General features: G+C 33.7%; 1 protein-coding gene across 1 annotated transcript in view; it reads left to right on the forward strand.

The window, feature by feature from the left end:
- Positions 1 to 4,231: 4,231 nt before the first annotated feature.
- LOC115437098 (pappalysin-2-like) overlaps positions 4,232 to 24,758 on the forward strand; it is a 61,020-nt gene continuing 40,493 nt past the window's right edge. The window contains exon 1 of the mRNA XM_030160214.1: positions 4,232 to 4,296. Within this exon, the coding sequence (XP_030016074.1) occupies positions 4,246 to 4,296 (51 nt within the window). The 5' untranslated portion in view covers positions 4,232 to 4,245. The remainder of the gene's footprint in view (positions 4,297 to 24,758) is intronic.

A 24,758-nucleotide genomic window follows, 5' to 3' on the forward strand; every position in this document is an offset into this window, starting at 1 on the left:
AATCTCTCATTAACTAAACATAAACCCAGTGTGTCCATCCACTGTCATTGATCCAGCTCCATGGGTTTGATGACGGTGTTTCCATGGTAACTACGGGGCCTCTGAACGTCCAAACGGGTCATATCTGATGACCATGAAAAGATGAATAACTGTATTTTACAATAATTATTGATACAATTAGTGGATAAACATTTAGATCAGTAGATGGTTTTGGTCGGGGGTGGATGTTTGGGTCTTTACGGGTTAATTCCGTCCCGAGCGCTGCCCCCATTTCACCTTATTTTTGGGTGGTCGTTCTTTCGTCGAATCCACCCCCGCCAAGGTCAAATAGTTGGAGGGTTGTCAGGCTCCTTACGCCATATCTCCGGCGGTGCCTTGTTATCCCGAGGCATTGTGTTGTCTCCACTCAGGTCTCCCTCATGCAGGAAATCCCAGAGGAGGATCGGCTTTCCCCGTCCGCATCCACCTAACCACCTTGTAAATTTCTGGGGTCAAATAAAAGACTGTCGACCGCATCCACACCCACATTTCACCACAAAAGATGGAGTTTTGCATCCACTTCAACTGTATAAAATGATTGTTTTGCTTCTATTTTCTGTGTTTCTGCCAGGGAAAACAGAACATGTCAGAATCTACTTTATTATCACAACCCATGCACCTTGTTTTTTTTTTTTGTTTTTTTTTTTTTAATTTGACCTTGTGTATACCCTTTATTACCTGTATATATCATTATATTGCATACAGTGAGATTATATGAACAGTTGTAAGTTTTTACATTTTGCTTCATATTTGTTTTTGCATCTTGTGACAGATTTATTTACTTATTACCTCTGCCAAGGAGGTTATGTTTTTGCCAGGGTTTGTTGGTTGGTTGGTTAGTTAGCAAGCAACATAACTGAAAAAGTTATGGACAGATTTTGATGAAATTTTCAGGAAATGTCCAAAATGGGACGAGTAACAAATGATTAGATTTTGGGAATGATCTGGATCACTGTCTGGATCCAGGAATTTTTAAAATGATTCTTTATCATTGGGAGACAGGGATATTTTCAACATATGTATGTGTAACTCCACAATGAATGGTCAGTGCTCTGTTAACCCTCCGGTATCCGGGTGCGCCTTTTAGGCACACTTTGCACTTCATTTTAAAAAACTTCATTTTATTTTTCACAATTTAAATTAGGTTAGAATTCAAAAGTTGTTCATTTTTGCATGATCTTTGAAATTCTGGCCACTAACTAAAATTTGCACATTGTAAACAAAAGAAAATTACAAGACTAGCATCTGTCTGCCAAGTGTGCCTGAAACGCACTATTTCTTCCATTTGATCTGTATGATTAGGGCTGACCTGGATTTACAAAAATAAAATCAAATTAGAGCAGAAAAATAAATCCAAATATAATATTTAATAGTTTGATTTATAGCTGGGCATTTTACGCACACTTGGTGACAGATGCTAGAAATTTTGAACATTTGACCCAACGCCAAAAATAATAATGCAAATTAACCAGTGTTGGAGATAATCATTGACATATGCCAGGATGAAAAAATCAAATAATATGTGATTCACTTTTTATGTAGTATATTGAAAAAAAAAGAAAAAAAAATTGTGTTTTTTGCATCCAAAAAAATGGGTTTGTTTACATTACAAACACAGCATCTAAAGGGTTAAAAAATGTGACAATTATTGAGTATTTGGTATTTTTATTTACGGCTCTAGTTGATGAAATAGAAAAAATTGTAAAAGAATTAAAAACAAACTGTATGAACATTTTTTTGGACATTATTCCACAAGTGTGCCAAAAAGGCACACTTGGTGCTCAGTAAGGGCCTTGCTGGATGGGATACCGGAGGGTTAAAAAAAAAAAAAAAAAAAATACAAAATAAGTTCCCAACAGGTTCTACAAGATATTGAAGACTGATCTGGATCCTCACAAAATTCTGGATACCATGATCCAGAACAGGAAAAAATAGTGGAGTTTTGGAATTTTCATCCTAACAAGGGAACAAATTATGGTATTGACATGCAACAAACACTAAAATATAGCCATGACTATGTGAAATCTGAAGTGTGCCAACGGATTTGTTTTCAACAACTATAGAGGTAGATCCAGGAGTAAACCGCCATTTCCAAAAAAGTGATTTTCGTTCATAAATTCTGAACTAATCATGATATCAAAGTGAATCCAATTGCTAAAAGTATGTTTTCTTGGCTAAGGAATCTAATAATGCATATTTTTATATCTTGGCAAAACACATGGAATAGAGGAAAACACAATAAAAAAGACGATAATATCAATGCTAAGGGTCTAAGTCCAAAGTCCAGGTGTTATTTTTAGTAGATCACAGCATGGGAGGCTGAGCTGCCTTGGTGGAGGTCTGCGCTCTCTGAGTGCTTTTCTAGTTTTGGTCTGGTGTCGTAAATGTTTTGCATCATTTTATCAGGTATATATTTACCTATGTTTTGTTTTGTACTTTCTAGATATGTAGTTTTGCACTTGGTTTTGTATTCATATTGTACTATCTTTGGATGTATTTTGTTTGGTTTGTCTGACTTTATGCAGTATGACTTTATAGATACTTGTGTCTAGCTAACCATTAAGGCTATTATTATTTAGAGGGGAGCAGGAAATGTAAGATTTTCTCCATCCTGCTCCTTTTCGAGCATGGATGTGTATATGTTTGTTCACCTGATGATGACTGAATGTCTACTGATGAAATGCACAACCATGAACGAAATAAATTAAATGAAAAAAATGAAAAATACATTGTATATATCTGTAGTACAGAGTTAACTTATGGTATATTTCAGTAGTGTTTGTATATTTAATATGTAATTGTTGTAGTTTTTATATATTGCCAGTATTTTTCAATATTTTCTGTGATATTTTTATAGTCTTTTTGCACTTGATAAACAGAAACAGAGCCTCTAAACGAATTTTCATAGTTCTTCTGTTCTATTGTTTAAATTATTCATATTTTTTTGTGAATGAATAGTTTGTAAATATAAACAATTCCGTAATAGTATTTTACTTTTTTCACACTAAAACAAAAAAAAGAGAGAAAAATTTGGAGTTGTCATCAGTCATAGGTTATTAAGCGAGGTTAATATTTTATATTTCTGATTCAGTCGAGAGCCTCTGAATTAAAATAATATCCTTAATTGTGTAATTTTTTCATTTCACAAATTCATCACACAGACCAGTTTGGACCCTTTGTTCGGCCAGTTTTGGTCCACAGGCCTTATGTTTGACCCCCCTGATCTAGACTATATCCTGTATATAAGAGGACAGAGGTATGCTGAATTTAACAGCTACTTTGATACATGTAATTTTTTTTTTTATTATCACTATATTTGAAACTGGAAGTGACCATATTTGGACAAAATGGGTGGAGTTGCTGGAGTGCAAGGGGTAAGGGGTCATGCTGCGCTAAACAAAGCTTTGTGAGTGTGTGTGACATAATAAAACACAGTTAATGTCTTCATCTACATTACTACATCATTCTTACATTGCAAACTCACTGATCAATTATGTACAAACTAGAACACTGAGGTCATCAAACGCAGGGTTACTAGCGACTCCCAGAAATATTACAAAGAAAATGGGGGACGCAGCCTTTACTAACTATGCACCAAAGTTATGGAATACAATTCCAAAAGACATTAGAGAAGCCAGTTCACTGAATATATTTAAAACCAAATTAAAAATATTTTTATTCTCATTAGCCTTTGAAAGGAGATAAAAATGGGGTCACAATTCAGGAACCAGGAATGTGCGGTTTTTATTTTTATTTTATTTTATTGTATTTCTGTTTTTATTTTTTATTTTATTGTATTTCAAATTTCATCTTATTTCTTGCACTTCAAAAATTCTATGCATAATCAAATATTTTAATGTGCGCTGCTTTTATTTTTATTTTATTGTATTTCTCTCAAATTTCATCTTATTTCTTGCACTTCAAAAATTCTATGCATAATCAAATATTTTAATGTGCGCTGTTTTTATATTTATTTTTATTTTATTGTATTTCTAATCAAATCTTAATGTATTTTAATATTGTATTTTTTCAATCAATGTGAAACACTTTGGGCTACAATTTCTGTACGAAAGGTGCTATACAAATAAAGTTTATTATTATTATTATTATTATTATTATTATTATTATTATTATTATCTACATCTACATTGCTAATATGTCGTCCTTGTTTGCATTGTTTTCCAGAGCATAATCTGCACCGGGCTGATGAAGTGGTATCCCGACCCTCGACACATCCACTGCATCCAGTCATGTGAGGTAAGACTCCAAACACAAAAATATGAGAGTGTTTGCAAACGTTTGAGTTCAATACAGCCGTCTAATACCCATCTGTTTGTATTTGAGCTCCGGTATCATCTGTGGAGTGGGTAAATATAGCAGCATCTATTTTAGGCGTGACTGATGTTGTGTTTGGCCAAGAACTAAAAAAAATACTTCTTGCAGGTGCAGATCTGAGATTGATTAAACTAAATGTTGTCTTTTCACTGTATTTTCAGCAGGTATTCTGATGCATGGTTGTCGTCAAACTGACAGATGTATCACTTAGAGCGGGGGTGTCAAACATGCGGCCCGCGGGCCAAAACCAGCCCCCCGAAGGGTCCGATCCGACTGCGGGATGAATTTGTTAAGTGTAAAAACTACACTGAAAATGTTAATAGTCATGGATGTTGAAGTCGTTTTAGTTCCACATACAGAACAGTATGATCTATAGTAAAATAATAACATAATAAACTAATAATGACACCTCCAAACTTTTCTGCTTTAGTGCAAAAAAAAAAAACAACAATAAATTATGAAAATATGAAAACAAATTATTAGGGCTGGGCAAGTTAACGTGTTATTACTGCGTTAACACATTCATTAAATAACGCCGACAATTTTTTTTTATCTCACGTTAATGTCGTTTTATCATAACTCATATTATTCTGCCACTGCTTGTGTGCATGTAGCGATTAGCTCGGCAGATAGACAACAGGTTTCCCAAGAAAAGCCAGATGCCGAAAACTTCTCTGCAAATCTTTTACTTGACACTCACTGTAAAACTGCAACATACAAACAAAATATGTCTCAGTTCTGTTTATTGCCTTAGTACATTTACATGGCATTATACATTTAAATGAATGGGAAAAAGATTGTTAGCTCGATGCTAACTTGAATGGGAAAATCCATAGACATGCTAACAATTAGCATTTACAGATTAATTTAAGATTTACATCTTTTTATCCAGCAACCAAGGTTCATATCAGAGGTATTTTATACTATTCATTCTTACAACAACTGAACATAAAATACTCACAGGCAAATGTTTTTGGGGCCATACAAACAGAGTGAAAGAAACGTGTCTGTTAGTTCCTTCCTATGTCCAAACTGGCTACGGAAACACCGCAAGGACAAAACATACGTTAGTGGAACTTATTGCGACCACTTGAGGACCCCCTTTGCTTGCTTTTAACAACTGAACATCACATATTATTTTGAAAGTCCGTTGCTCTCGCTCTGAGAATACACGTACGTTTCAACCAATGACAGCATTTGGGGTGGGCTTAAGACTCCTGTCAATCACTCACAACCAGAAATAAACTGGTGTGGACATAAATGTGGAGAAAAGTAACGGTCTTTTCCATGGACATTTTCATTTTAAATGTCTTCAGATGTGGGGGTTGAGAAGGACAAAGTTGTTTATAAACACTGCAATGTGGAATTATTTTTATCACCGGAGTACTTCAAGTCTGAAATATCACTTAAAGGCAATACACGCTGTTGATGCCGGCAACTCCCCCCCATATAACTATGCGATTAATCGTGATTAATTGCAGAAATCCACATGATTAATTGCGATGAAATATTTTAATTGCTGCCCAGCACTACAAATTATTCTTTCACTAAAAAGATTTGAATAATCTGAAAAAACTGCAATTTCATAATAAAAATAAGTGCAACTTTAACCATACTATATTTCAACTTATCATTTATACATGTATATTACACACAGTGTTACACAACCATTTGGTAACAGGCAGAATATTGTAAAAATGTTGGAATTTGCCACTAAAATAAGAACAATTTCAACAATATTACATTGCAGCTTATTATTAACACAACTTACAGCTGTCAGTGGATCTACAATATTATAGCTCTGTTATATCATTATATCTATTATAATTATAATCATAGTCTATTTTTATCAGTTTTATTATATCTTATATTTATTCTTATTTTTGCTAGTTTTATCATGTCTTGTATTTTTATCTACAACTTTGTACAGAACTTACAGTATAAATGTGCTATAGAAATAAACTTGACCTTGACCTACAAATGCACAAAACATTTAATATTGTTAAAATACATTTACTTCTCTTAAGAAATTTCAGGTTGTCATGCGTGTTCAGATATTTCACTGTTTTTTTGTGAAAGGATAGTTTGTAAATGTAAATATTTTCATGTAATTTTACTTTGTTACATTAAAACAAAAAAGAAAAATGCGTAATTTGTATGTATTTATAGGTTATTATGATAGTATTTTACTGGTCTGATCCACTTTAGAGCGGATTGGTCTGTATGTGGAACCTGAACTACAATGATTTTGACACCAGTGATTGCTAATATCGTCAGTGTAATTTTTGCATTTTACAAATTCATCCCACAGGCTTGATTGGACTCTTTGGTGGGCCGTATGTTTGACTCCTGTGTTGTCGATGCTAGTTTTATGTTTGTTTGTTTGATATAAGAACATTTGAGCTTTTATGAACATGTGGATCAGTTCAGTACATTAAATATCAGAAAATATCAGATTTTCACTGAAAAACGCAGAAGATAATGTTAAAGTAAATGATTGTAGAAAGTTGTAGATGAAAGAAAAAAAACTTTTTTCTTCAGACAGTTCAGGTTGTTTACATTTCACGAGGATAGTGTTAGTGTTAATTTCTTCAGTGGAAGGCTACATGCAGACGGCAGGTCTTAATGCACAATTTGGATTTTTTTATGTGTTCGTTCATTTTACACATTAAATGCGACTTCTATCAGTTTTGAGTATAAACTGAATGTGACCCTGAAGTGACCCACATGCGCGAAAGAGGTCCTGATGTAATTAGGAATGAGGACATATGCCATATCATATGACGTATCTGGAGGGCTGCGCCATTTTGAACTTACGATCTGTCCGTTGTTATGGGCAACAGCACAGTACCTGGGTTCAAGATCGGGTGATTTGGCGATCTTCAAGCCCGATAACTGTGAAAACACTGTGGTGCTAAAGGTCAGCCCGTGGATAGTGCAATGTTTAGGTGTGTATGGGAATTGTAAATGCTTTAAACCAGTCAGAAACTCAAAAAAACGTACCTCCGGGTCTCTACCTTTGCTGTGTCAATCATAGAAGTAACCAGAACGCTCGGATAAATGCGAGCTGGCCGTTCAGATTGAAGTCGCATTGCAAAATATCAGATACATATCAGATTTTGGACCACATATGAAAGTGGCTTGGGTCAGATTTGGAAAAAAATCAAATATGTGCTGTTCAAAGTGTCTTGAACAGATCGGATACAGGTCACATATGGGCAAAACAATCGGATTTGGGCCACATTTGCTTGCAGTCTGAACCAAGGTTATTATCGTTAATGAAAACTCACCAAGAGACAGCGAAATTGCTGCCCATTCCTACAATGCACTTCGCGACAAAATTTCCGAAAAGGCCCAAGTGAAGTTTTGGTTTCTTATGTAAACAACAAGGTTATTATCGTTAACAAAAACTAACGAAATGACGAAAACTAGAATTGAAAAAACATTTTTATTAACTGAAATAAATAAAAACTATAATTAAAATAAAAATTGATAACTAACTGAAACTGTATTGTGTGCTTACAAAACTAACTAAAACGTGTAGAAATTATGGGTAAAATTCCCTTCATTTTCGTCTTTGTCAACGTCAGATTGATACAAAAGCGATTTATTTCGCTCTAGCAATTTTAGCTAGCGGTACCATACGACATTTCACAGTCCGTCACTTATCATTTAGAGTTGTCTTTTGTCCACACTCGACCTGGAAACATGGAGACTAAAGGTGGGAGAAAGCAGCAGAGTCCTGTACGGGATTTATTTGAATACGACGGAGAAGAAGAGAAAAGATACGACAAAACTAAAATTAATACTAAAACTAGAAAAGCACTCTGAGAGCGCAGACCTCCGCTAAGGCAGATCAGTGCCCCCCCCCCCCCCCCCCCCCCCCCCCCCCCCGACCACCACCAAATTTAATCATTTGTTCCTTGTGCCAGTATCAATATTTCCTGAAATTTTCATCCAAATCTGTCCATAACTTTTTGAAAGATCCGGATCAGTCTTTGCCATTTGATAGAACACCCCATTGTAAATCCCTGAGTCAAACTGCATGAGATTTGCACAATTCCCCCATATTGTGATTTCCACCATAAATATTAGTCCCATATTTATTTTACCTAGATTTTAAGATTCCTTGACCATGAAAACATACCATTAGCAACTGGATTCATAATTATATCCTTATTAGTTCAGTAGTTATTCACGAAAATCACATTTCTCGTAATGGCGGTTTTCTTCTGGATCTAGCTCCTTAAGTATTAAAGCTACATGAAATCCGGTGGCATACTCCCGATGCGGAACTGACTGAGCTACACGATGGCGCTTGTCAGAAATTTCTACCTTTAATATTAAAGGCACAGTAGGCCAAAAAGTAAGGGCACCCCCATTTTTTATATAAATTGAGATAAAATCCGCCTTCTGGATCAGATCCGGATCAGCCTTTGAAATGTGATAGAGGACCCCATTGTCAGTTCCTGAGTTAAATTTCATGAGTTTTGGTCAATAATTAAGCGAGATATTGGGAAACAAAAATTTTGGCCCCATTTACCACAATGTTAATGAAAATTTCAAAGCGATCCAGAATCCAGGATTTCTTCCGGATCACCCCCAAAATTGAACCATTTCTTCCTTATCCCATTTCCAACCAACCCTGAAAATTTCATCCAAATCTGTCCATAACTTTTTGAGTTATGTTGCACACTAACGGACAGACAAACAAACCCTGGTAAAAACATAACCTCCTTGGCAGAAGTAACTAAGTATTTAGAAAAAAATGAAAACAAATAAAAACTAGCACACCTGTTCTGAAAATGAATTAAAACTAACTGAATTAGAGGAAAAAAAGTCAAAACTAAATAAAATTTAACTATAATGAAAAATCCAAAACTATTATAACCTTAGTCTGAACATAGCCTCATTTTTGCATTTCCTAAACTCATCCCATAGGCCTAATTGGACCCTTTGGCGGACCAGTTTTGGTCCTCTGGCCTTATGTTTGACACCATATTTGATACGTCTTGCGTTCACACAAACACGGGTTGCGAGTGTATTTCAGCTCTTACGTAACCCGTCTAGAATGTGCGGTTTCAAAGCCTTAAGGTCAGAGCGGTGTTTGGCTTCCATCCTGTTATTATCCAACATATTTTATTAACGGTGAGATAGGGAATTCTTAATCCTTAAAACAATTACACCATTTCTGGGCATAACCGCATTCAATTTATTGCCCTCGCATGACTGTTTCCAAAAATATTAAACATGAGGCGAAACATGCTGTATCCCTGTTGTCATCACTAGTCTAGATACCAGAGCTGGTGTGTGCAACGCGCTCAACATTTCATGATGACAAATCTCCTGCAGAAATTGATCTTCTCACACTTCACACTTTAAAAGAATCCTTTTTAAAACCGGCCAGGGAGCGTTCCTCTGCCCTGGCACTGCCAAATGTTATTACACCTTCCAAACAGAATGGATTATCTGATAAAGGAAAACAAATTCATCAATGGATTAGGTTAAATTTAGATTAATTATTAAGGCGGACACCAGGCTTTTAAATCTAGTTAAAAAACAAAAACAAAACAGTCCACCTTAAAAACAGGGCAGTTTTTATAAAGACAGAGAAAAGGTTTGTTTTCTTTAATGATGGTGAAATTTCTGGTGAATGTTCTATGAAGAAAACAACATATGTTTAAGTGTTCAGTACAACCTCTGCATGGATGTGAACTGTATGAGTGACAGAACAAATACAGTGTGTGAAGTGGCAGCAAATGATTTAACCCTTAAAAACCCAAAACAATATCTGTCGGAAAGTTGTATTTCGATATTTTAGACTTCCAAATGTTTTTTTTTTCTTTAAAGGAGTGATATTTTCCTTTTTTTTTAACCTCCGCCAAAGGAGGTTATGTTTTTACCAGGGTTTGTTTGTCTGTCCGTTAGTGTGCTACATAACTCAAAAAGTCATGGACAGATTTTGATTAAATTTTCAGGGTTTGTTGGAAATGGGATAAGGAAGAAATGATTAACTTTTGGGGGTGATCCGGAAGAAATCCTGGATTCTGGATCACTTTGAAATTTTCGTTAACATTGTGGTAAATGGGGCCAAAATTTTTGTTTCCCAATATCTTGCTTAATTATTGACCAAAACTCATGAAATTTAACTCAGGAACTGACAATGGGGTCCTCTATCACATTTCAAAGGCTGATCCGGATCTGATCCAGAAGGCGGATTTTATCTCAATTTATATAAAAAATGGGGGTGCCCTTACTTTTTGGCCTACTGTGCCTTTAATATTAAAGGTAGAAATTTCTGACAAGCGCCATCGTGTAGCTCAGTCAGTTCTGCATCGGGAGTATGCCACCGGATTTCATGTAGCTTTAATACTTAAGGAGCTAGATCCAGAAGAAAACCGCCATTACGAGAAATGTGATTTTTGTGAATAACTACTGAACTAATAAGGATATAATTATGAATCCAGTTGCTAATGGTATGTTTTCATGGTCAAGGAATCTTAAAATATAGGTAAAATAAATATGGGACTAATATTTATGGTGGAAATCACAATATGGGGGAATTGTGCAAATCTCATGCAATTTGACTCAGAGATTTACAATGGGGTGTTCTATCAAATGGCAAAGACTGATCCGGATCTTTCAAAAAGTTATGGACAGATTTGGATGAAAATTTCAGGAAATATTGATACTGGCACAAGGAACAAATGATTAAATTTTGGTGGTGATCGGGGGGGGGGGGGCACTGATCTGCCTTGGCGGAGGTCTGCGCTCTCAGAGTGCTTTTCTAGTTTTTTAATGGAATTATGGTTTTGCAATTTTTTTTTTCCACATGAAAACAAGTTTGACACCATTGATTGTTAATATCTTCAGTGTAATTTTTGCATTTCCTAAACTCATCCCATGGGCCAGATTGGACCCTCTGATGGACCGGTTTTGGAATTATGCATTTTAAATCTGGTACACAAAATGATAATGACAAATATTATAATATAGTTTTATATTGGGACAAATATCATTAAATTGCTTTGGTTAGTTTGGTTTAAAATTGTTATCTTTGCTTCCAAAACACCTCAGAGATGGTTTTTACTAAATGGAGGGATATTTTGCTTTTTACCTCCACCAGGAGGTATTGTGATCACTTTGCTTTGTTTGTTTGTTTGTTTATTTGTTTGTTTCTTTGTTTGTTAGCAAGATAACTCGAAAAGTTATGGACGGATTTTCATGAAATTTTCAGGAAAAGTTGATACTGGCACAAGGAAGAAATGATAACATTTTGGTGGTGAGCGGGGGGTGGGGTTGGTGGGTGGGTCTTGGTGGAGGTCTGTGCTCTCCGAGTGCTTTTCTTGTTTTTAAATGGAATTCTTCATTTTCCAACATTTCCCTTTGGTCTCCATAAACTGTAAATGCTCTGCTTGGGTCTGAATTCTTCATGAATTCAACTCCACAGGTCCATCTTCAACCCTATTTCTGAGTAATGACACCAGAAAGGTGGTTTAAATGCACATGAGTCACTTCAGGCCCCGCCCCCTCCAGGTTGTTGGCTGTGCTGCTCTGTCCCGTTCAACCGACAAATGAACATTTTAGGTAATCAGCTCCAAGTTTGGACATATTTTCAGTTTTTACAACAACTGCAGCTGCTGATAAACAATTATCTCATACTCGGAGAAATGTTCATCGGAAGTCTGGACCTTATATGTAGCAATGTTGTAATGTAACTATTTATAAAACACAACAAATTAAGCAGAAAACATAACAGGTTGTAGAAATCAACTGGAATTTTGCCAAAATGAATATAAAGATAGCTTTGCAGCACCTGGAGGGTTCAAATTCAATGAGTATGAACTATTAGGGCGGAAAAAGTGCTGTAAAATTGTTTGCCAATTACTGTAAAAAATAATTTGAGTATATTATTGGATACTTTTTAGCATCCATTTGTTTTTAGTTTTGACTGTTCTAATTCAACTGGAGCCGTGCTAACGTCATTAATGGAGCCTGGATTATCGGAGGCATTTCCGAACACGGCTAATGCACGCAGTTTTTTTTTTTTTTTTCCCCAACTTTATTTACACAATACTGTGCACAAAATAGATCAACAGCAGTCAACAACAGTAATAAACAATAACAAGTGATGCATAATGCTCGAGGCAAGGCAGGAAGAAAGTAAATAATATAAATATATAAATAAGTAAATTAAGTCAATAAAAAAGTTAAAGAATAAACAAGAAAAGAAGAGGTAAGCAAACTTTTTTAAAAAATGAAAAATTTACAGAAAAATAATGTTTTTAAGCCAAGATTAATAATATTTTCATGGTAACTAAGGTATTACCATGGCCCCCTAAACCTCGGTACCAGACTTGTATACTTTTACAGCATTAACTGAGTAACTGAAATACCACTGAGTATCAAAAAACTCATGTTATTCACATTATTAATGAAACTTTGTAAATGTAAACATTATCATAATGTAATTTAATGTTTTTCCATTATTATTATTTTACTGGTTTGGCCCATTTCAGTTCATATTGGTCTGAATGTGGAACCTGAACTAAACACGCCTACAACTACAGTCATGTGTCAGACAACATGGGTTTTATTGATGAAGTATGATGGTGTTTCCACGGTGACAACTAACAAACAGGACGTGACGGCGATAGAAAGCTGAGATTTTTTTTTACTGTTTACTTTAATTATTTAAGCATCATGATGCGATTAGTGGTTCAAAAGTTATGAAACATCTTAGAATTATACATGTTTTGGACGTCTGTGTCTGTTCACGTCTGTAAGGGTTAATGGTTGATAGTTTTTTGGCAACACTGAGCAAAAAAATCTGTATTGTAATTCAAGTCGTCTGTCAGGAAAAAGGAATTCTACCCATTTCTCCACAGGTGTTTTCAGACAGGAAGGAGGTTAAATACATGACTGATACCTGGAAGAAGTGTCTTCACTGTTCCATTGGTGTGAACCAGTGTCAGGTTCATAGATTTATTTAGTGTTATGATTTAGACTGAGATTCTTCATACTATTTTAATTTTGTTTATAAACTATATGGACAGAAGTATTGGGACACATCATGTCTACAGCTGTAAGACGTCCTTTTCATGAGGACTGGAGAGAAAAACATCAATATTTCCTTAAAGTTTAATGGTAGATTTTTCTTCCTCAGTGAAATGCGAAGAAAGTAGATGGTTAGTTGTGGTAGAAAATTATTATTTATAGTCAGAGCAAGAAATTTTTTTCAGAAATTTAGAAGTTAATTTCTGAAATATTTATAATTTTAGAAATTAACCTCTCAACATTGAGTTTGTTTGTTTTTTTTAATTTTTTTTTAATCCATGACTATGATTTTAAATATTCTTCCTCTAAATTTCTTAAATATTTTTCTTGCTCTGACTGTAAATAATAATTTTCTATCATAACTTACCATCTACTTCTTCACATCTCACTGAGGAAGAAACATTTCTCATTAAATTTTAAGGAAATATTGATGTTTATAAACTATATGGACAAAAGTATTGGGACACATCATGTCTACAGCTGTAAGACGTCCTTTTCATGAGGACTGGAGAGAAAAACATCAACATTTCCTTAAAGTTTAATGGTAGATTTTTCTTCCTCAGTGAAATGCGAAGAAAGTAGATGGTTAGTTGTGGTAGAAAATTATTTACAGTCAGAGCAAGAATTTTTTTTCAGAAATTTAGAAGTTAATTTCTAAAACATTTATAATTTTAGAAATTAACCTCTCAACATTGAGTTTGTTTTTTTTTTTTTTTTTTTTTTTAATCCATGACTATGATTTTAAATATTCTTCCTCTAAATTTCTTAAATATTTTTCTTGCTCTGACTGTAAATAATAATTTTCTATCATAACTTACCATCTACTTTCTTCACATCTCACTGAGGAAGAAACATTTCTCATTAAATTTTAAGGAAATATTGATGTTTATAAACTATATGGACAAAAATATTGGGACACATCATGTCTGCAGCTGTGAGATGTCCTGTTCATGATGATTTGAGATAAAAACATCAATATTTCCTTAAAGTTTAATGGTAGATTTTTCTTCCTCAGTGAAATGTGAAGAAAGTAGATGGTTAGTTGTGGTAGAAAATTATTATTTATAGTCAGAGCAAGAAATTTTTTTCAGAAATTTAGAAGTTAATTTCTAAAATATTTATAATTTTAGAAATTAACCTCTCAACATTGAGTTTGTTTTTTTTTTTTTTATTTTTTTTAATCCATGACTATGATTTAAATATTCTTCCTCTAAATTTCTTAAATATTTTTCTTGCTCTGACTGTAAATAATAATTTTCTATCATAACTTACCATCTACTTTCTTCACATCTCACTGAGGAAGAAACATTTCTCATTAAATTTTAAGGAAATATTGATGTTTATAAACTATATGGACAAAAGTATTGGGACACATCATGTCTACAGCTGTAAGACGTCCTTTTCATGAGGACTGGAGAGAAAAACATCAATATTTCCTTAAAGTTTAATGGTAGATTTTTCTTCCTCAGTGAAATGTGAAGAAAGTAGATGGTTAGTTGTGGTAGAAAATTATTTACAGTCAGAGCAAGAATTTTTTTTCAGAAATTTAGAAGTTAATTTCTAAAACATTTATAATTTTAGAAATTAACCTCTCAACATTGAGTTTGTTTCTTTTATTTTTTTTTTAATCCATGACTATGATTTTAAATGTTCTTCCTCTAAATTTCTTAAATATTTTTCTTGCTCTGACTGTAAATAATAATTTTCTATCATAACTTACCATCTACTTTCTTCACATCTCACTGAGGAAGAAACATTTCTCATTAAATTTTAAGGAAATATTGATGTTTATAAACTATATGGACAAAAGTATTGGGACACATCATGTCTACAGCTGTAAGACGTCCTTTTCATGAGGACTGGAGAGAAAAACATCAATATTTCCTTAAAGTTTAATGGTAGATTTTTCTTCCTCAGTGAAATGTGAAGAAAGTAGATGGTTAGTTGTGGTAGAAAATTATTATTTATAGTCAGAGCAAGAAATTTTTTTCAGAAATTTAGAAGTTAATTTCTAAAATATTTATAATTTTAGAAATTAACCTCTCAACATTGAGTTTGTTTTTTTTTTTTTTTTTTTTTTAATCCATGACTATGATTTTAAATATTCTTCCTCTAAATTTCTTAAATATTTTTCTTGCTCTGACTGTAAATAATAATTTTCTATCATAACTTACCATCTACTTTCTTCACATCTCACTGAGGAAGAAACATTTCTCATTAAATTTTAAGGAAATATTGATGTTTATAAACTATATGGACAAAAGTATTGGGACACATCATGTCTACAGCTGTAAGACGTCCTTTTCATGAGGACTGGAGAGAAAAACATCAACATTTCCTTAAAGTTTAATGGTAGATTTTTCTTCCTCAGTGAAATGTGAAGAAAGTAGATGGTTAGTTGTGGTAGAAAATTATTTACAGTCAGAGCAAGAATTTTTTTTCAGAAATTTAGAAGTTAATTTCTAAAACATTTATAATTTTAGAAATTAACCTCTCAACATTGAGTTTGTTTTTTTTTTAATTTTTTTTAATCCATGACTATGATTTTAAATATTCTTCCTCTAAATTTCTTAAATATTTTTCTTGCTCTGACTGTAAATAATAATTTTCTATCATAACTTACCATCTACTTTCTTCACATCTCACTGAGGAAGAAACATTTCTCATTAAATTTTAAGGAAATATTGATGTTTATAAACTATATGGACAAAAGTATTGGGACACATCATGTCTACAGCTGTAAGACGTCCTTTTCATGAGGACTGGAGAGAAAAACATCAATATTTCCTTAAAGTTTAATGGTAGATTTTTCTTCCTCAGTGAAATGCGAAGAAAGTAGATGGTTAGTTGTGGTAGAAAATTATTATTTATAGTCAGAGCAAGAAATTTTTTTCAGAAATTTAGAAGTTAATTTCTAAAATATTTATAATTTTAGAAATTAACCTCTCAACATTGAGTTTGTTTTTTTTTTTTAATTTTTTTTAATCCATGACTATGATTTTAAATATTCTTCCTCTAAATTTCTTAAATATTTTTCTTGCTCTGACTGTAAATAATAATTTTCTATCATAACTTACCATCTACTTTCTTCACATCTCACTGAGGAAGAAACATTTCTCATTAAATTTTAAGGAAATATTGATGTTTATAAACTATATGGACAAAAATATTGGGACACATCCTGTCTGCAGCTGTGAGATGTCCTGTTCATGATGATTTGAGATAAAAACATCAATATTTCCTTAAAGTTTAATGGGAGGTTTTTCTTCCTCAGTGAAATGTGAAGAAAGTAGATGGTTAGTTGTGGTAGAAAATTATTATTTATAGTCAGAGCAAGAAAAATATTTTAGAAATTTAGAAGTTAATTTCTAAAATATTTATAATTTTAGAAATTAACCCCTCAACATTGAGTTTGTTTTTTTATTTTTTTTTTTTTTTTTTTTTTATTGATGACTATGATTTTAAATGTTCTTCCACTAAATTTCTTAAATATTTTTCTTGCTCTGACTGTAAATAATAATTTTCTATCACAACTTACCATCTACTTTCTTCACATCTCACTGAGGAAGAAACATTTCTCATTAAACTTTAAGGAAATATTGATGTTTATAAACTATATGGACAAAAATATTGGGACACATCCTGTCTGCAGCTGTGAGATGTCCTGTTCATGATGATTTGAGATAAAAAACATCAATATTAATAATCAATATGATATTCACTAAAATATAAAACTATATTATGACATTTGTCATTATTGTTTTGTATCCCAGACCCTTGTTAGAAAAGAAACACCTGAATTCAATGTGTCCACATACTTTTGTCCATATAGTGTATAATGAATGTACCATACAAGAAAAATCTCATATTAAACGGAGGAAACTAAGGAAATAGTGATGTTTTTATCTCAAATCATCATCTTAGAGCTGCAGACATGATGTGTCCCAGTACTTTTGTCCATATCATTTATAAACATCAATATTTCCTTAAAGTTTAATGGGAGGTTTTTCTTCCTCAGTGAAATGCGAAGAAAGTAGATGGTTAGTTGTGGTAGAAAATTATTATTTATAGTCAGAGCAAGAAAAATATTTTAGAAATTTAGAAGTTAATTTCTAAAATATTTATAATTTTAGAAATTAACCCCTCAACATTGAGTTTGTTTTTTAATTTTTTTTTTTTTTTTTTTATTGATGACTATGATTTTAAATGTTCTTCCACTAAATTTCTTAAATATTTTTCTTGCTCTGACTGTAAATAATAATTTTCTATCACAACTTACCATCTACTTTCTTCACATCTCACTGAGGAAGAAACATTTCTCGTTAAACTTTAAGGAAATATTGATGTTTATAAACTATATGGACAAAAATATTGGGACACATCCTGTCTGCAGCTGTGAGATGTCCTGTTCATGATGATTTGAGATAAAAAACATCAATATTAATAATCAATATGATATTCACTAAAATATAAAACTATATTATGACATTTGTCATTATTGTTTTGTATCCCAGACCCCTGTAGAAAAGAAACCCCTGAATTCAATGTGTCCACATACTTTTGTCCATATAGTGTATAACGAATGTACCATACAAGAAAAATCTCATATTAAACGGAGGAAACTAAGGAAATAGTGATGTTTTTATCTCAAATCATCATCTTAGAGCTGCAGACATGATGTGTCCCAGTACTTTTGTCCATATCATTTATAAACATCAATATTTCCTTAAAGTTTAATGGGAGGTTTTTCTTCCTCAGTGAAATGCGAAGAAAGTAGATGGTTAGTTGTGGTAGAAAATTATTATTTATAGTCAGAGCAAGAAAAATATTTTAGAAATTTAGAAGTTAATTTCTAAAATATTTATAATTTTAGAAATTAACCCCTCAACATTGAGTTTGTTTTTTTAATTTTTTTTTTTTTTTTTTTTTTTATTGATGACTATGATTTTAAATGTTCTTCCACTAAATTTCTTAAATATTTTTCTTGCTCTGACTGTAAATAATAATTTTCTATCACAACTTACCATCTACTTTCTTCACATCTCACTGAGGAAGAAACATTTCTCATTAAACTTTAAGGAAATATTGATGTTTATAAACTATATGGACAAAAATATTGGGACACATCCTGTCTGCAGCTGTGAGATGTCCTGTTCATGATGATTTGAGATAAAAAACATCAATATTAATAATCAATATGATATTCACTAAAATATAAAACTATATTATGACATTTGTCATTATTGTTTTGTATCCCAGACCCCTGTAGAAAAGAAACCCCTGAATTCAATGTGTCCACATACTTTTGTCCATATAGTGTATAATGAATGTACCATACAAGAAAAATCTCATATTAAACGGAGGAAACTAAGGAAATAGTGATGTTTTTATCTCAAATCATCATCTTAGAGCTGCAGACATGATGTGTCCCAGTACTTTTGTCCATATCATTTATAAACATCAATATTTCCTTAAAGTTTAATGGGAGGTTTTTGTTCCTCAGTGAGATATGAACAAAGTAGATGGTCAGTTGTGGTAAAAGAATTATTTGCAGTCAAAGCATGAAAAATATTTTAGAAATTTAGAGGTAGAACATTTAAAATCAACAGTTTTTTAAAACAGTTTTTACCCACAGGCCATCAGGCTTCTTAATGAATCACTTAAACATGCCCCACGCAACACAAGCACATACTGATGCACTGAACACTTTACTGCTGGTTTTAATTGTTTTCATTTTTATAGTTGATTTTATTATTGCTATTGTTTCCCCTATTCTTATTCATTTTTAGTGTGTTGTGTTTTTAGGGAGATGAACTGAATAAGAATTTCATTGCATAGTATAACTACCTGTTTTTGCTGTGCATATGACAATAACTTCTGTCCGGCATCAGCCAAAAATCACTGTCTCGCCTCCAACTGGTCCAGAACGCAGCAGCTAGGCTTCTCACTGGTTTTAACCATCATATCACTCCTATCCTCGCATCCCTCCACTGGCTCCCTGTTTGTTTTAGAATTGATTTTAAGATTTTACTGATCACTTTTAAAGCTCGAATTGGCCTGGCCCCAAGTTATATAGAAGAAATGCTAGTTGCCAGCACGCAGCCTTAGATCCTCGGGCAGAGGGCTCCTGGCTGTTCCAAAGTCGAGGCTTAAATCAAAAGGTGACCGAGCATTTTCCATCAGGGCCCCTCCACTTTGGAACGGCCTGCCCGAGGAGATAAGGCTTGCGGAATCAGTAACATCTTTTAAATCACCTCTTAAAACACATTTTTATAGACTTGCTTTTATGTGATTTCTGTCCCCTTTTTACCCTTAATTTTAATTTTAATTTTTTAATTTGATCCTGTTTGATAATGAACTTGATCATACATCTCTCTAATTGTGTTGCTTCTGTTTTAGTGTTTTTACTTGCTTCGTGTATCCTGCTGTTGTGCCCTCTGTCAAAGCACTTTGTAAACTTTGTTTTTAAAGGTGCTATACAAATAAAGTTATTATTATTATTATTATTATAATAAAAACTCTTGAATTTCTTGAAAAATCAGTCATGGATTAAAAAACAAAAAAACCTCAGTGTTGTGAGGTTGCTGAGATGTTGAGAGAAATTAAGTAAAAAAAAAAAAAATCTCTGAGGCATTTTAGAAGCAAAGATAACAATTTAAACAATAACCAGTGCAATTTAATGATATTTATCCCAATATAAAACTATATTATAACATTTCTCAGTAATTCTTTTGTATCCCAGACCCCTATTTGAAAAGAAACACCTGAATCCAACTGCGTCCACATACTTTTGTCCACATCGTGTCCATTTCCTACTGAGTCCATCTCAGCTCGGCGACAGTAAATCATCATAAACCCCAGGTAGTTTTCATTTGGCGTTCATCCGTCAGGTTCAGAAAAGGCTGGAAGTACGGATGGAACACATAAACTGTTGATGTCTCACGGTATTAAAATATTCTTCCGACCTGCCAGCGCTACATTTTCCCCTTCCACCTTCCCGTGAATGTTGCTAGGCAAAACAGTTTCTCATGACCAGCCACTCCATGACAACACTGTAAATTATACCGGGGGGCCACATGTGCTGCATATGCTCCATGCCAGAGCTCGTCCAGATGCCATTGGTTTCTGTCTTTATTTTACCGTCATCCCCGTTTGTGTGTGTGTGTGTTCTTTACGGTTGTTAAATGAGGTTGACAATTAGTCCAGACGTCAACCTCAGCGTTTTATCTCCAAAGTTATGACTCTAAGGGTCACATGCTTCATTTGTCTACCAACAGCAGCTATAATTACAACTAATTAAAGGTCAAACCGTGGCTAAAGACGTGTTTTTATTCCTTTAAACTGCTCTGTTTGTTCTAATTGATGCTCAAACGCGTGCGGCGGTTGCATAAACATCGGACCGAGCTAATTAATCATATTAATTCCTGTAGGTTAAATGATGGCAGAGGAGAGGAGGTTATTGGAGGACAGGCATCTCTGGCTGTTGGAAAGCAGGAGGTTGTATTTATATTTGTAAAAAAAAAAAAAAAAGTGGGATTGAGTTGCACCAGAAGAAGTGGAATATAGAGTAAATAAAGAAGTGAATAAAGCAGTAAAGTTTATGATCCAGGAAATAGTCAGATCCACAAAAAGCATGTATAATGTAAATGGGTTTACATGGAAATTATGTTGATTATATTGAGATTTAATCAGCTGAGGAAACTGTAGCTTCCTTATGACAATATCTACAAAGTTTGGTCACAGTTTTGAGAATTTTTGATGAATTTTTTTAAAATATTAAAAATGTGCCTTTACTTATAATGATCCATATTTGGATGGTTTATAACGTAAATAGTTACAGATATCAATATAGTTACTATTAATCACTGATAGGAAGTCATATATGGACTTTCATTTGGGTCCATGACCTTTGACCTTGGGTGACCTTGAAGGGTCAAACTAAAGGTCACCAATGTCTACATTTTAACAAGCTTCTTTTCCAAAAGTATTGGTCGAATACATTTTTAAAAATTTATGAAGCTTCCTTGGGACAATGTCTACTAAGTTTGTTCACAGTTTAGAGAATTTTTGTTTTTTGAATTTTTTGACAATTTTTTCTGAAATATTAAAAATGTGCCTTTACTTCTAATGGTCCATATTTTGATGGTTTATAACATGTGAATGGTTACAGATATCAATATAGTTACTATTAATCACTGATAGAAGTCATATATGGACTTTCATTTGGGTCCATGACCTTTGACCCTGAAGAGCTAAACTTAAGGTCACCAATGTCTTGATTTCAGCAGTCTTCTTGTCTGAAACTACTGGTCGAATTCATTTTAATTTTTTTTATGCAGTTTCCTTGGTACAATGTCTCCAAAGTTTGTTCACAGTTTTGAAAATTTTGTCATTTCAATTTTTTGACAGATTTTTGAAATACAAATGTGTCTTTACTTTTAATGGTCCATATTTTGATGGTTTATAACATGTAAATAGTTACAGATATCAATATAGTTACTACTGAGAACTGATAGGAAGTCATATATGGATTTTCATGACCTTTGACCTTCAGTGACCTTGAAGGGTCAATCTCAAAGTCACCAATGTCTAGAGCAGTGTTTCCCAACCAGTGTGCCGCGGCACATTAGTGTGCCGTAAAAAATCATCAGGTGTGCCGTGGAAGATGATCCAATTTGACCTGACTGGTACTGGAAGAACAGCGTGATATAGATACATACGAGTGGACGCAGTAATGATCCACTCAACCACAACAGTCTCCTGTTTGCCTTTGCAAAAATAAAAATAAAAGTGAAAGTGAACCAGCCCCGATGCGGTGCGTTCTGCAGATAAAGCCCCCCCTCACTAGTGACGCACGGATTAGCGAGTAACCCCCAAACCCCAGGTATCAGGCTGGGGCAGGGGGGATATCCCTCCCATACTATTACACATCGGACTTCAATCCGGAGGTTCCTCTGAGGGGTCGCTGACGAACCGCTCTCAGCTTTCTTGTTCCAAACACTCCGTGACAATGTGCCCCGATGTGCCCTGCCCCCCGCCCCCCCCGAAAAAAGAGAGAGACTCAGAGCTGTTGAGGAGTATTTGTGTGTGTCTTTCTTCAATTCCTGCAGGAATATGAGCTTTGTGTTCAACTGAACAGGTCCAGGTTTCACACCCAGTAAGTACATTGAGACTAGATTTGTATAATATTTCAGTAAATACACTTTTTGTGACATTTTTGTTTGGTGGTGTGCCTTGTGATTTTTCTAAAGTAAAATATGTGCCGTGGCTCAAAAAAGGTTGGGAAACACTGGTCTAGATTTCAACAATCTTCTTCCAAAACTAGTCGAATTAATTCAAAAAATTTTTGACATAGCCTCCTTCAGACAGTGTCTACAAAATTTGTTCACACTTTTGAGAAATTTTGGATTTTTCAATTTTTGACAAATTTTTGAAATAATAAAAATTGTATGGTATTTTTTGATGGTCTCTATCATGTACATATCAGTATAGTTACTATTGAGCACTGATAGGAAATCATATATGGACTTTCATTTGATTAGCTGTTGTTATTGATTCTTGATATTATCAGCCCGATATTGACATAAAAATGTAATATCGGTGAATATCGTTATTGTTTTTTTTGCCAATCATTAAAACCGATAAAATAATGCCTTGATTTCGCCGGCATTTACCAACGAGTAAATGAAGCATTGTTTGTAGCTGAAAGAAATGTGCAGTTTTCAAAATTGTACAGTAGAGTTGCCACACTGTAACAGACTCATGGAGGGAGAGAAAATAAATAAATATGGCATTTTTTCCACAACTTAAGTTGAAGTATTCTTTGCACAGACAGTGTTTACATTTTGAAAGCCTTGTTGCATTTGAGAATGCATCCAATGGGGCATCACAATAAAATTAGGCATAATGTGTTAATTCCATGACAGGAGATATGTGATGTTACCTAAAATTAGTTTAATATCCCACATATATCGGCAGCAGTATCGGTAGATATCGGAATCAGAAATTAAGTGTTGGACAATATCATCATATCGGTTTTTGGCAAAAAAAGCCAATATCGGACATGTCTATTCTTGATAGAACATGCAGGTGAGCTATAGGACCATCCTGGTGTTCCACAAAGGGGCGGGTAGACATGACAAATTCATGGGGTCCAGCATTTCCAGGGGACCCAGTGGGTATACAGGGTGGGGAAGCAAAATTTACAATATTTTGAGGTAGGGATTGAAAGACAGTGTATGACCAATTAGTTTATTGAAAGTCATGAGAATTTAAATCTTCAAATCATATTTTACTGCATTTCTAACAGTCTTGTTGTCTACCTCAAGTTCAATTGCCATTTTTCTCATGGCCTTTAGGATCCTTTAGGATTTTGGATTTGAGAGCTTTAATAAAAGCTTTGGTACATTTTTTCTTGCTTCCTCCGCTTCCAGACTTTCTCCTAATAGTTTTGCTCATAGTCATTCTCTTCTTTCCATTATAAACAGTCTTTATGGACACTCCAACTATTTTTGAAATCTCCTTTGGTGTGACGAGTGCATTCAGCAAATCACACACTCTTTGACGTTTGCTTTCCTGATTACTCATATGGGCAAAAGTTTCTGAAAAGGTATGGATAATAGTGTTAGGTATGATTATGACATCAATATATGTTTGGTTTCAAAACAATTGACGTAGTGCCTGCTGAGAAAAAACAACTAAATGTTCATTGTAAATTTTGCTTCCCCACCCTGTATATTCATGGGTTTTGATGTTTTAGTTCTGTATCAGCCAACACAGTGGACACTTATGCACCATCTCATACTCTGACATTCAGACCATTACTGTAACTTTGCCGTTCTCGATAAACCCGATCTGCACTAACATGTTTAAGTGTAAATCAATTGTTATTTGTTAGACAAGAAGGTTTTTTTTGCATATTATCTCCATGAAGTGAGTAATTACTAGCATTAGAATATGTTAAAATGTGAGAAGACATCAGATTAGCAGCATTAAAAATGTTTTTATTTCACTGTTTTCATATCCCTCTGAAAAGGTATGGATAATAGTGTTAGGTATGATTACGACATCAATATATGTTTGGTTTCAAAACAATTGACGTAGTGCCTGCTGAGAAAAAACAACTAAATGTTCATTGTAAATTTTGCCTCCCCACCCTGCATGTTCTTTTTGCACCATGGGGCCTTAGAGTTTGATGATCTTTTTCTTTGTTTTTATTTTCAAAAGTGCTCTGTAAATATGGAGTCATTTCAGGAAATATCTGCGTCCACACAAAACCATTGAAAACAATTGAAAACAATGTAGTACAAATGCCAGGCCTGTATGTG

This window comes from Sphaeramia orbicularis, chromosome 17 (assembly GCF_902148855.1).
Source record: "Sphaeramia orbicularis chromosome 17, fSphaOr1.1, whole genome shotgun sequence".
In the NCBI taxonomy this organism is placed as follows: domain Eukaryota; kingdom Metazoa; phylum Chordata; class Actinopteri; order Kurtiformes; family Apogonidae; genus Sphaeramia; species Sphaeramia orbicularis.